The sequence below is a fragment of the Arachis stenosperma genome, chromosome 6 (assembly GCF_014773155.1).
Source record: "Arachis stenosperma cultivar V10309 chromosome 6, arast.V10309.gnm1.PFL2, whole genome shotgun sequence".
In the NCBI taxonomy this organism is placed as follows: domain Eukaryota; kingdom Viridiplantae; phylum Streptophyta; class Magnoliopsida; order Fabales; family Fabaceae; genus Arachis; species Arachis stenosperma.
Window position 1 is genome coordinate 37,017,999 of NC_080382.1, and position 14,140 is coordinate 37,032,138.

At 33.7% G+C, this 14,140-nt stretch overlaps 1 protein-coding gene across 1 annotated transcript; it reads left to right on the top strand.

The window, feature by feature from the left end:
- The first annotated feature begins 1,098 nt into the window (after positions 1-1,098).
- LOC130933153 (structural maintenance of chromosomes protein 1) lies at positions 1,099-13,420 on the top strand. Its single transcript, XM_057862691.1, has 18 exons — positions 1,099-1,730; positions 2,826-3,062; positions 3,570-3,803; positions 4,240-4,478; positions 5,220-5,486; positions 5,605-5,875; positions 6,849-6,972; positions 7,491-7,601; positions 7,915-8,022; positions 8,104-8,243; positions 8,734-8,823; positions 8,896-9,104; positions 9,892-10,061; positions 10,354-10,463; positions 10,549-10,922; positions 11,879-12,130; positions 12,726-12,953; positions 13,088-13,420. The coding sequence occupies exons 1-18, from the start codon at positions 1,269-1,271 to the stop codon at positions 13,134-13,136; spliced, it is 3,675 nt and encodes a 1,224-aa protein (XP_057718674.1). The 5' UTR covers positions 1,099-1,268; the 3' UTR covers positions 13,137-13,420.
- Positions 13,421-14,140: the final 720 nt, after the last annotated feature.

The following is a 14,140-nucleotide window of genomic DNA, read 5'->3' on the forward strand; positions in this document are numbered from 1 at the left end:
GGGATGACATTGAAACTCAACTGCAAATTCAAGGACCACTTTGAGTATTAACTGGTTATTTCTTTAACAAGGGAGTGGCTTGAATGAGGTATCAATAGTTGCATTTGGTTCTGAAAACATGACAAGATAAGACAAGACACTAAGAATAAGACACAAAGAACAGAGACACAAAAATTAATGTTCTTATATATCGTTTGATAATAAAATAGAATAAATTATGAAAGTCTAATTTATTTTCATTAAAAAAATTAGAAAAAAATATAATGATAAAAATTTAATAAAAATAAATAATAAATTGTGTCTCTTATTAATTAATAATTTAATATAACACTTTTTTAATATTATTAAAATTTAAAATTTAATATTTAAAATTAACAAAATATTAATCTAAATTAATAAATTTTATTGATTATGTATTTATACAACATTGCTCATAATATAATTAACACAGTTTGTTTTTAAAAAACTGAAAAATATTTTTTTTTAATTTTCAAAATTTGAGAATTAAAATGATTAATTAAACAAGTTTTCTTCCAATCATAAAAAACAAACTTTTTTAATATAGAAAGTTTCGATAATAATTTTTTTTGATGCTAATGAGTCAAATGATAATTTTTAATGAATTTCTTAAAAATTATTTATTGTTTTATTTTAAATTCATAAATTTATAAAAATATAGATTTTCTAAAATTTGCTAAAATATAAAAAATAAATACCTATTCTTATTCATTTTGATTTGTTTAGTATTTTATTTGAATTTAAATAAAAATATTTTTTATTAATATTTATATTTTAAAATTAATATAAAATAAATGTCAATAATTAAATCGAATCAAACTAATTCGATTTACTATATATATTGTTCATTAATAAATCAACATATATATACTGTACTAATAATAAATTGAATAAACTATAAATCGAACCCTTTGAAAAAATGTAAATCAAATTCAATATTAGAAGCTATTTAATTTGTTTATGTCATTTTTTTTTAAATCAAATCAGAAAACTTTTGGCTTATTTGTTGACGTGTTGTTTTAAATTTTTAATGTGTCACTCCCGTTTAACAGTTTACACTTCACACTAAACAATTCCCCAAACAGAACATAATCTCTCTCCCAAAAATTCCACCCTCCCGCCAATTCCCCCTCTCTTCTTTTCAATTCCCCGCAGATGCCCAAACCCTAATCCCCAAATCCCTTCAGTCATTCACTAACTTACTCCCACATTCACTCAAATTCCGAATCTAGGGTTCCCCCTACTTCACGATGCCATCTCTCCCGTCCCCGGCGGGGAGAATCCACCGCCTGGAAATGGAGAATTTCAAGTCCTACAAGGGCCACCAAGTAATCGGCCCCTTCTTCGACTTCACCGCCATCATCGGTCCCAACGGCGCCGGAAAATCGAACCTCATGGACGCAATCAGCTTCGTCCTCGGCGTCCGCACCGGCCAACTCCGTGGTGCGCAGCTGAGGGACCTCATCTACGCCTCCGACGACAAGGAGAAGGAGCAGAAGGGACGCAGGGCATTCGTTCGGCTCGTCTACCAGCTCAACAACAATAACGGTAGTAACGGTTCGGACACCGAGATCACGTTCACTCGAGCCATCACCAGCGCCGGCGCCAGCGAGTACCGAATCGACGGTAACGTTGTCACTTGGGATGTTTATAATGCCAAGCTTAAGTCCCTTGGGATACTTGTCAAGGCTCGCAATTTTCTCGTCTTTCAGGTGAATTTGATTATTTGAACATCATTTATTTTTTTAAAAAAAAAAGTTTGTTTTCTATTTATGTAATTGAAGGAATTATGGTTGGTGAGACTCAGTTAGTTGGACGTGTAATTTGTAGGGACTGCATAGGGCTATGAAGCATAAACGTAGGCATACCAATTTCCTTTTGAAATTGTTTGAATTGTATGAAATGAGCACACCGTTAGATTGTTGTGTCTCTTGGGAGAAGATAGATGTATGTAGTGTTAACTCTATGAAACTATATGCTAGACATTCAATATGGGTGTTTAGACAAAATAGTTTTTATAATTGGGCATCTGGTCTAGGGCCTGTTCGGTAAATAGCTCATTCAATAGTTTATGAGCAGGGAACAATTGTAAAGTAACTGTGAGTTAGTTGTTTTTGATACATGATAATATAGGTGTTTCTTTTGTAAGGGTTCTTGCAGAATTAAATATTTTAACTTCACACTATGAAAAATAATTTGTTTATAGTAAGTGAATATTGAACAGCCAAATGGGACAAAAAGTTCAAAATGTGAATTTGGACTTTTGAAAAGTTCCATTAGTTTCCTTTGGATCTGCTAAATTGACTAAATAAAAATGAAAAAAGAGGGAGTATCTCCCATATTATGTGCTAAGTGTGTGGTTATAAATTTTTGGTTTGTAATTAACTTATTATCGAAAGCTATGGTAGTATCTTGCTTTAGGTGGCTTTTGTTATCTAAATTTTGATTTGCAACGAGGCAATCATTGGACAGTTATGGAAAAATTCAGCATATAGTTGTGGTAACAGCCCAAATGGCAGTATTTCTGAAACAATACTAGCTCAATTTCCAAACCTAGATTGTAGACTCACATTTCAACCTTCACAAGCTCCCTTTGATGGTGTGAATCTATATTTTATGCTTGGAAACTGATTGTACAAGCATGCATACAACTTTGGTAAGCTTATTGAGTTGGACTTTGTGTCCATGATGGATGGAGTATCAAATCACTCAAAAAATTGCAATTTGCATCCCATATGGTGGTTTGCATAGTTGAAATTCATGAATGACCATACTTGCTCATTTGATCAATTGGCTTTCTCATACAGGGTGATGTAGAATCCATTGCATCAAAAAACCCAAAGGAACTTACTGCCCTTCTCGAGCAGATATCTGGCTCTGATGAGCTCAAGAGGGACTACGAGCAATTTGAAGAAGAAAAGGGTGCAGCTGAAGAAAAATCAGCACTTGTCTATCAGAAGAAAAAGACAGTGGTGATGGAGAGAAAACAGAAGAAAGAACAAAAAGAAGAGGCAGAGAAACATCTCCGACTGCAAGAACAACTGGTATTAATATCTCATTAATTTCATGTTTGCTCATTTCTCTGCTCATTTCTGCAATTTTAATGTCTCACTATCAGCAAACATTTATGCACTTATTGTGCATTTCTTCCAAACAAGTCATTAGGTTGGAATGATATGATATGGTATAATACTAGCCAAATGTGTGATGATGCGGACTCCTTTTCTTAGAATGCTTATTTTTGGATGCTGAACACAAACCATGCGTAGTCTAGGGATCTGAAATTGCTACTTTGCTGCGAAATTGCAGGATTAATTTTAAAATTATTTTTGCAAGTTTAGCTGCAAAGTTGTTTTGAGACATTTCTTGGATCATATTATTTGCTTCTGTTGATAGAAAAGATGATATTACTCTGTTGGGATACTTGTCTTTGTAACCTCATGTTTCAAGTTGAATTATGTATGCACCTATTGATTAATGCATTTTTTCCTCATCTCTCTTGATCTTATGTAGACTGATTATGCTGTATCTGTTTGTTTTTTTCCCTGCAGAAATCTATAAAGAAAGAACATTTCCTGTGGCAGTTGTTCAATATAGAAAAGGATGTTGCTAAAACAAACGAGGAGCTTGATGAGGATGAAAAACGGCGTAAAGAAGTTATGGAAGAACTAGAAAATTTTGAACATGAGGCTAGTAAAAAGAAAAAGGAGCAGGCTAAATATCTGAAAGAGATTGCGTTACGTGAAAAGAAAATTACGGAGAAAAGTAGTAGACTTGACAAGAGTGTGAGTATTTTTACCACATTTGGTATGTGAAAGAATATAAGATCATTGTCATCACTTCATCCTCAACACCATCCATTGAACTTTATGCATGATTTGATTGAGTGCATTATTTTTTGAATTTTGTTGCTTTTGTTCATATTTCTCTGAAGAGAATTGGTCTTAAGATTAGAATTCCAAGTTCTGGAGAATGGTTTTATTATTCTGGCAGTAGCATGAGTGGTTGGTTAGCACCCACTCTAGTTTGCAACCTATCTAAGCTAGCAGTTCCTAACTTCTATAGACAAAATAAAATGAGAGCTAGGTACTAGCTAGGAGTTGCTGACATTCATCTTGCTACATTTTTGGAATTTTATTCCCTATTTGTATTGTATTTGTCGCCTCTTATGGAATGATTAATTTATGGAACTGCTTCTTGTTTTTCCTGTTGTCCATCCAGCAACCTGAGCTCCTCAAGCTGCGGGAGGAGATTAATCGTATAAATTCAAAAATTAAGAAAAGCAATAAGGAGCTTGAAAAGAAAAGAGCAGAACGGAGGAGACATGCTGATGATATAGAAGAGCTACAGAAGGGCATACAGGATCTTACAGCAAAAATGGCAGCCCTACAAGAAAGGGGTCGAGATGTTCGTGATAAACTACAGTTAGATGGTGATGACTTGGAAGAATATTTTCAAATGTGGGTGTATATTAATAAAAATTCCCATTCTTTTATGCTGTTGCTCTTTGCTATATGTTACTCTTCATTTCTTTTATTCTTTATCTTTTTCTGACTTGTTGCATCATGGTTGGTGTAAGAACTTAAATCATAGGGTTTAGTTATAGGTTGCAATTAAAATTGTCATTGCTTATGCACTGTGCACTTATGTTTATTGGTTATGCATGTTTAATGCAAATCATGTTAAATGTTAGGCATATTTGGTCTTTCTAGAACCCCGCATGTGAGCACACACACATATATTTGCCATTTCTTGTGTGAAAATTGGGTGTTGGCTATTCTCAAATTGAAAAGGAACAAAAAAATGAGAACAAATGTCATTGTCAGATTTTGAAAGTCGGAACATGTTTGGATATGTGATTTTGGCTACATTTGGCAAATATGTGAAGATCTTGTTGCCTGCTCTACAATATTGTATTCGGTGATCCATGATAGAGCACTATGGTTTGTTTGATTTAAGTAGTTGACCCCACCTTGTGGGATAACGGATTAGGCTTTGTTGTTGTTGTTGTTGTTGTTGTTATTCATTGCTTACATTAGTTAGCCATGCATTTTTAGTTGGAAAGTAGCTGAAGGGAGAAAAAGAAAGAATTTTTGTCAGCACTACTGCACTAGTGTTGCGTGCATGTTGATTTTCAGTTTTCTTCTCTCTCTCTCTCTCTCTCTCTCTGGCAAATTTATGATGTGATGTTACTATTACAGCAAGGAAAAAGCTGGAATGAAAACTGCAAAGCTAAGAGAGGAGAAAGAGCTTCTAGATAGGCAGCAGCATGCTGATAGTGAAGCTAAAAAAAATTTGGAAGAAAATCTTCAACAGTTGGAAAACAGGGTGTCTGAGTTGGATTTGCAAGAAACACAGATGAAGACAAGGCTTAAAAAAATTCTTGGTGGTTCTGAAGGAAACAAGAATGAGCTTGAGAAACTGAAAAAGGAACTGCGTGTGATGGAGGAGAAACATCGTGATTCTAGGTAAGATAACTACTATTTTTTTTCTTTTTTTCTTTTAACTTTTAATTGGTTAAGCACATGTTTCGTCGAAGTACTTTACTGAGGAAATGTAGATGGCCATGCTGATTTTGATCTGCAGGACTAAACATAAAAGCTTGGAGCTAAAAATTAGTGAAATAGAAAATCAGCTACGTGAATTGAAGGCTGATAGATATGAAAATGAGAGAGATGCTAGGCTGTCTCAGGCTGTGGAGGCTCTGAAACGCCTATTTCAAGGGGTCCATGGCCGCATGACTGATCTTTGCAGGCCAACACAGAAGAAGTATAACCTTGCTGTTACTGTTGCTATGGGTAAATTTATGGATGCAGTTGTAGTTGAAGATGAAAAGACTGGAAAGGAATGCATCAAGGTGCTAATGAGATTTCCTAATTGTGTTTTGTGCTATTGGGTCTATGTGTGTCTGTTTAATAATAACTACCGAGTCATCTTTTGCAACTCTGTTTCTGTTTTTTTTATAAAAGAAAAATATCATTAAGATGGAGCGAATAGTACATGGAGATGGATGATAATCCTCCATACAAGAGCAAAAACCAATAGAACAGTTTTCTAAAGGCATAGCATTTGAATTAACATGTCTGGAGGGAAAGTCCTCGAAAAAATCGTGATCATTTTACAGCTTTCTATTTCTATTTTGCTGTTGAAACTATGTTTGCCTTTTATTTGGACGCAGCGTATCGTTGATTTGCCAAAGCAACATTAATATTAAATTATTAATGCTGATTATGTGTGTGGGAGCACTGCTTCAGCTTTGAAACATTAAGAAGATTAATGATATAGCATCATAAATACATTCATAAACATCCTCCTAAGTTGTAATGAAGTAAATATTATATTTTTTTAAAAAATGCAATAGATTCTTCCCTTATTTAGTGATTAGGGGGGTATTTAGGAAGATTTATTAGGAGGATAAATCATTTCTCTGAGAAAATAGATAGCAGTTTGTCTTGGACTTGAGCTATTGCACAGGATATGTTGTTCTGTATAAACTTCATGAACCAAAACCCGATCAGCAAAAATTTAGGTTGGTGCCTTCAAGCTGTAGGAATAACATTTGTTGCCTTTTCATCCAAGATGACTGGATTTGTTAATTTTACCTTGCTGCTGCTGCTGCATTTCTGCTAGAAAATGTTATGTTTGACCCATCTTGCTACTTGCTTCCTGTGTCTTTGGTTATCCTGAAAAGATACTTTAATTGCTGCAAGTGCATAGAAAATGTGTAAAATGTAAAAAATATCATTGGTTCCAATATTTCTAGATTTGGCGCATTGATTTTATTTGGTTTATGCATTAATTGTACCATCAATTTGTTTGCTTCTTTGCAGTATTTGAAAGATCAAAGGCTTCCTCCTCAGACATTCATTCCTCTGCAATCAATTCGAGTGAAGCCAATCATGGAAAGATTGCGCACATTAGGGGGTACAGCGAAACTGGTTTTTGATGTGATTCAATATCCTTTTCAACCAGTGGCTTCATTAAAAATCTAGTTGTGAAAGTATATATAGGTGCTTTCAGATTTCGTTATTTGAAGTTGTTCTCATGAAATTGGGAACTTTTTTCTCTGGAACATTCTATTATCATGCTTTACTTGACTGTTTTAAAAGATAAACAATGTTTGATGTTAACCATAGTGCTTGAAATTTCCGAATTCTTGAGTGCTATTCTTTTGTCTGCCATTGCTTAAATTTGCCACACTTTTTCAGATTTTTCCTGCTGCATTTAACAAGATAAATCTGTGACACTTTTACTTCAGATTCTTCCTGCTGTATTTGACAATACTTTGAAAATTGGTAGAAGAGAAAAATATAGAGAAAGAAACTGTGTGTGTGTATGTGTGTATATATATCTTCTCTTGGTTATGAAGAGAGGAAAATGAGGAGAAAAGGAAATGGTGTATTAATATATAGGGATATAATATGATTTTGATGAACCAAGTTCTTTTTTAAGTTTTCAACTTAACTAGCTCAAGTTTGATCCTTCCTTGGAGAAGGCAATTCTCTTTGCTGTGGGAAATACTCTTGTCTGTGATGATCTTGAGGAGGCAAAAGTTTTAGGCTGGAGTGGTGAGAGGTTTAAAGGTAACTATGCATTATTTCTTTCTTTCTATTAGCTATAGATACATTATCTTCTTAATATCATTTGCTTGTAAACTAGATGGGAGTTCTCGGGTATTTGTTTTTTATTTTAACCTGCCATTTTTCTTTCCCACTGGTTTTGTATCTGACCCTCAATTTATAACTTTTAATTGACTTTGTCTCATTACATTGAGTTATTTGTTGTTTTGTTGCTTATATAACAACCATTTTGCTTCTTAAGAACCTGACACTACGCATTATACATGTATTGCATTCCTGGTGCTTTTAATATCATTGTCTTGTGTGATTTGGTTAGTTGTGACTGTGGACGGAATTCTGCTGACAAAATCCGGCACGATGACTGGTGGCACTAGTGGTGGAATGGAAGCAAGATCAAAACAGTGGGATGACAAGAAAATTGAAGGTTTTTATTAATTTTATTGTTATTATTTGGGCACAGTTAAAGCCAATGCTTTGCTCTTGCAATAAACATGTTGTTTTTTAGGACTTAACAAAAAGAAAGAGCAGTATGAATCAGATTTGGAAAAACTAGGATCAATAAGAGATATGCACCTCAAAGAGTCTGAAGCTGCTGGCAAAATTAGTGGACTCGAGAAGAAAATCCACTACGCTGATATTGAGGAGGTAAGTTTGATTCTTCCACCATTCCTCCCAGCTCATACACCAGCAAAACCACTTTGCCTGAATGTTATGATATATAAAAATCATGAACTTCTACGATTTGTGATAAATGATTCACGTCATATTACTTCTTTATGGAAATTGTTAAAGGTTTTCAGGATAGGAATTGCTGATGAATTTTCGATGAATGTGATATACACTGGCCGACTGGCCTGATTTGGCTCTCTGTTATTATTTGCCATGTAATATCTGCTTTTGACTATTTTCACATGGTCTCTCCACCTTGGTTATTATTATTGAATATTGCGCATTTTGGTTGTCTATTATATGACAGTTTATATGGAACTCCGTGCTTAGGAATGAAATTTTCTGTGCATCTTTAGACAGATAAATACAAGTTTTTGCTGGCCATCGATTAGAGGGATTTTTCTTTGATTCTGACCAATATGTATATTACAATTATTTAATTTTCTATGCTTTTAACTTTTGTCAGAAAAGCATCAAAGACAAGCTTAGAAATTTGAGCCACGAAAAAAAGAACATCAAAGAAGAAATTGGTCGTATGAGTCCGGAACTCCAGAAGGTGATGATAACATTCTTATTTGTATAGTCATGGCAACATACTTGTATACCTAACGTTGTTTAAACTCTTCAGTTAAGAGATGCTGTTGATAAGAGGAAATCAGAAATAAGTATGCTCGAGATGAATATAAATAAAATAACAGATGGGATTTACCAAGAATTTAGCAAGAAAGTTAAGGTTGCAAATATCCGTGAATATGAAGAAAACCGACTCAAAGATGCTCAGAGTGTTGCGGAAGAGAGGCTAGATCTGAGTAGCCAAATTTCAAAATTAAAATATCAGTATGTTACGTTCTCCCTTTAAACCAAACATTGTACTTCTTGTTATCTGTTAAAAACTTGACCTACAAGTTTTACATGTTTGCATTTCTTTGTGAACTTACAAGCAACTTCTATCAATGTGCTTTGCTGAAAATGTATTTAAATACAAATTACAATACAGAAAATATTAGACTTGGATTGTGTTGAAGAAAAAAAAAAGGATTTTGGGAAATGGAATGAAGGAAAAACAATTTTTGAAGTTCTACTACCAGGTCAAGCCTGCTGAACTGTGATATTATTTTGCACTAATTTCTGCTATATTTTGGGGATAGAAACAATATGTGTGGTATTGTGTATAGCAGTGTATGCTGTATAATTATTCTTATCTATTTTACACTTGGGTGGGTTGCATTGGCTTCCTAGTACCTATTTTATTCTAAGAAACAAGAATCTTCTTAACTAGTACACTTTTTACGCCCATATCCATCCTATGGGTGCTGTTGTATCAGATATTCTATGTTGTGCAGAAGCGATTTCTATGAGAAATGCCAATTTGCAGCTCTTCATTTGCATGAATAGTAGTAATTCAACTAAAGCTTTTCTTCATGTGGTATGGAATGTGCATCCTTGTTGCTTTTACTAAAAATTTTCAACTATCTTGAAGAAATCATATAGGACAAATCCAAAGTTAAAAAAGAAAAGAAAATTTGGATCATGCGTTTTGATTTTACTTGTCATCTTGTTGGTTACTTTTGAAATAATTCATGCATCTATTTATGGATATTCTCTCTTGAAATTATTTTTACAGATTGGAATATGAGCAAAATAGGGACATGAGTTCAAGAATTCAAGAGCTAGAATCATCCCTGGATACTTTACAGAATAATTTAAAACGGGCACAGAACAAAGAAGCTGAAGTAAAGTTGGCTACCGAGAATGCTACCGAAGAGATTGACCAGCTTAAGAAAGAAATAAAAGGTTTTATGTGATACAACTTGTGTTTGCTTTATAATATAGATAGAAAACATTACACTTTAAGGTTTTATTGGGTTGATCACCTTTTTCTCCTCTCTTCATATTCACAGTTGGTTTGTTACTTTGTTATTGTAGTGAGAGCTTGGCTATCTGTGTGTGCTCTGTTATTTCATTTGAATTGATGGAAAAATGATTGATCCATCTTCACAAAAGGACACCGTCACTTCAGTTTGCTGTTTATGGTTTTTTCCTTGCTTGGCTGATTGGTTTTCTCTCTTTCTCGTTACTCTTGTAGAGTGGAAATCAAAGTCGGAAGATTGTGAGAAAGAAATCCAAGAATGGAAAAAGCAGGCTTCGTCAGCCACAACAAACATATCCAAACTTAATCGTCTGATAAACACCAAGGTTAGATGGGCTATAGCTGTTGTCTCTTCTGTAACTTATGAGTATAGATAGCCAACAACACGTTTTATTTAATGTTTTTTTACAGGAGGCACATATTGAGCAGATGATTGTACAAAAACAGGAAATATTAGATAAGTGTGAATTTGAACAGATTAGCCTTCCAACCATATCTGACCCGATGGATACCGGCACCTCAACCCCAGGTCCAGTTTTTGATTTTGATCAGCTAAGCAGGGCACTGAAAGATAAGCACTCTGACAGGGATAAAATTGAGGTGGAATTTAAACAAAAAATGGATTCCTTGGTATCTGAAATTGAGAGAACAGCACCAAATTTGAAGGCATTGGACCAATATGAGGCTCTTCTTGAAAAGGAAAAAGCTGTAACTGAAGAGTTTGAATTGGTGAGGAAAGAAGAGAAGGAGAAAGCTGATAGATTCAATTCAGTTAAGCAAAGGAGGTACAAATTACTTTTGTTCTGTTAGTCAGTATGTGTAATATTAGCACAGCCAATAGTTCAGTTCTTAGATAGCGTACATGACTTGACGAGAAAAAGGAAATGGTTAGTTGTTTTCTTTATTTTTTAAAGTTGATATAACTTAAAAGGTAAATTATATTACATTGCCATTAGACTAGTTATGCTCATATGCTTAATGGAATGAGGTGTTGGATGATAAAAGGTGATACAAACATAAGCTTAGTCTGGTCGAAATGAGAATGCTTAGATGGATTAATGACCTTGTATGAATGGACAAAATAAGAAATGAGGACATGAGAAAGAAAGCTGGAGCGATGCCTATTGTTGAAAAGATGGGGGAATATCGTTTCGGTGGTTTGGACTTGTGGGGAGAAGACCAGCGGAGAAATCCAATCTGGAGGTAGATCAAATGAAAGATAGACCAATGGTTAGGGGCGGAGGCAACCTATCCTAAATGAGGTGGTCAAGAGAGATAAAAATCTAAATGAGGTTATTGCTGACATGATATTTGATAAGACGTAATAACATCGTTTGATCTATGTAGCCAACCCAATTTAGTAGAATAAGGTTTTGTTGTTGTAAAGTTAATAACTCATCCCCCAGTCCCCAAAAAAAAAAAAAAAACCCAAAGGATTTCGCTCCTTTACAGTGTAAGTTGCCCTTCAGAGAGTAAAATACGTTGTCTTAACCATTGATGAGAAATGTTCGGACACAATGGCTTTGTTTGGTCCATGTAATCGGTCCCACTTATCGGGATAGGGCTTTGTTGTGTTTTTGGGATTTTAAGCCTAGTAATTATCACTTCGATACATATGGTAATTTTCTTTAACTCACGGTTGAATATTCTCTCTCTGCATGGTTGAATATTCTCTCTCTGCATTTTCTGATTGTACATCATCTGTCTATTTGTAAAGCTGAAGTTTGTGCGTTGAATGCAGGTATGAATTGTTCATGGATGCTTTCAACCATATATCGGGCAATATAGATAAAATTTACAAACAACTCACAAAGAGTAGCACACATCCGCTGGGTGGAACAGCATATTTAAACTTGGAAAATGAAGACGATCCTTTCCTACACGGCATCAAGTACACTGCTATGCCCCCAACAAAGCGCTTCCGTGATATGGAGCAGTTATCTGGTGGGGAGAAAACTGTTGCTGCTCTTGCTTTGTTATTTTCCATCCACAGGTATACAATTTTTTCTGTTTACTACTTATACATCTGTCTATATGCACAGATGCACACTTAAATGTGAATCTTCAAGTTTGTTAATCATTTTCTTAAAATTTAGACTGAATAAGTCAAAAGGTACTCCGAATATTTTAGTCTTAATTAAATCAAAGTTTAACTAGTATGTTATTTCCAATAGTTTCAATAAATTTTTAGTTTGGTTATTACAATTTAGAAGTTTGTAATTTGTTCTTAAATTTGATAAAAATCTGTAATTACATCTTTACTAGTTGTTATATTTCTCTTAAAAATGAAATCATCTTAGAATATTTGCTTTAAGAATATTCTATAATTCATCCTACATCAAATACAAAACCGAATATTCCAAAAGAAAAATTATTTTTAAACAAATATAGTTAGAAGGGACTTAATTGAGAATTTTATCTAATATAAAAACTCAATTACAAATTTTTAAATTATAAAGATTTAATTAAAAATTTGATAAAATCATAAGGTCCAACTGAGTAATTAAGCCTTAAATTAATCTCAATTAGACTCCATGGAACATGGACAAGGTTCTGATTCTGAATTCCAATCTCCCTTCTTGTTTCAGCTACAAGCCTTCACCATTTTTCATATTGGATGAAGTCGATGCTGCATTGGATAACTTGAATGTCGCTAAGGTTGCTGGATTTATCCGTGCAAAGTCTTGTGAAGGAGCAAGGGTTAGCCAGGATGCTGATGGGGGCAACGGTTTCCAGAGTATTGTGATATCACTGAAAGACAGCTTTTATGACAAAGCTGAAGCCTTAGTTGGTGTTTACAGGGACTCTGAAAGAGGGTATACTTTCACATTATCAATTGATTTCATTATTATCATCATTTATTGCATTTCTTTTTAAAATATTTATTGTGTAAATCCGTTATATTTACCTTAGTTCATATAAATATAATTTTTTTAATTTTTTTTTTCAGTTGTTCGAGGACTCTCACGTTTGATCTGACTAAATACCGTGAGTCATAGAATCCATCCTTAAGCTACAGATTACGGTTGATAAGTAAGCTCCCTGCTATGTACATAGCTAGGTTGCATGTTTAATTTTTAAGGTGGTTGAACTTGCTATATGTATCTATGTTTCTGTTGTTTTTGTCTAAAGCCTTCATTCCACTTATTTTAGGTTCATGTCTAAAGTTATTGTATATAAGACTACATTAGCTGCCGTTTGGACCATTAGAAATGCATGTAGAATACAATTTGTAGATGAACAACAGCTTCGTTCTTAAAATTTATTTCCATTCATTTCACTATTTTTACCTCTCTCCCTTGATTTGATATTTATGTTTAAGCTAAGCACTTTTCTTTTTGCAAAAGATGATGATGATGATGATGATGATGATGATGATGATGATGATGATGATGATGATGATGATTATTATTATTATTATTATTATTATTATTATTATTATTATTATTATTATTTAATGTTAAACAGGCGTAATAATTGAAGTACTTTTGTGACCCAAATGGGAAAAAAATAATGCTAAAAATTTGGCGGTTGCAATTTGGAAAGGCCGAAGAGGCAATTTGTTCAGAAGTGAAACCAATGTGGTGGGGTTGCGTATAGGTGAACATTTTGTCAATTTCATAATGTTACTTGTTATTTTTCATTTGAAATAAGATTAGAGAGAAATTTGTCCGTTTCAGTATTAGAATATGTGGATTATTAATTTAGATAAGTGGGTTTAATAACTTCAGATTATTCAATCATCCCGTGGCTTAAGTGATAGATATTGCTAGAATTTGTTTTTATTGCTTAGCATTACTCTTGTCCATTTATTTTTGATAGAAGAGAAGCTTGACAATTTAATAGAAGCATTATTCCCACAGTTTGCATCTCTTTATTCCTAATCCAAAATTGTATCTATTTCTGATCATTTTGTGTCCATGAAAAGACAATTATGCTTAGCTGTATCTTTATTATATCTGCGCTAAATCAAGTTTTATTTTATATTGGCTACGTTAATGTA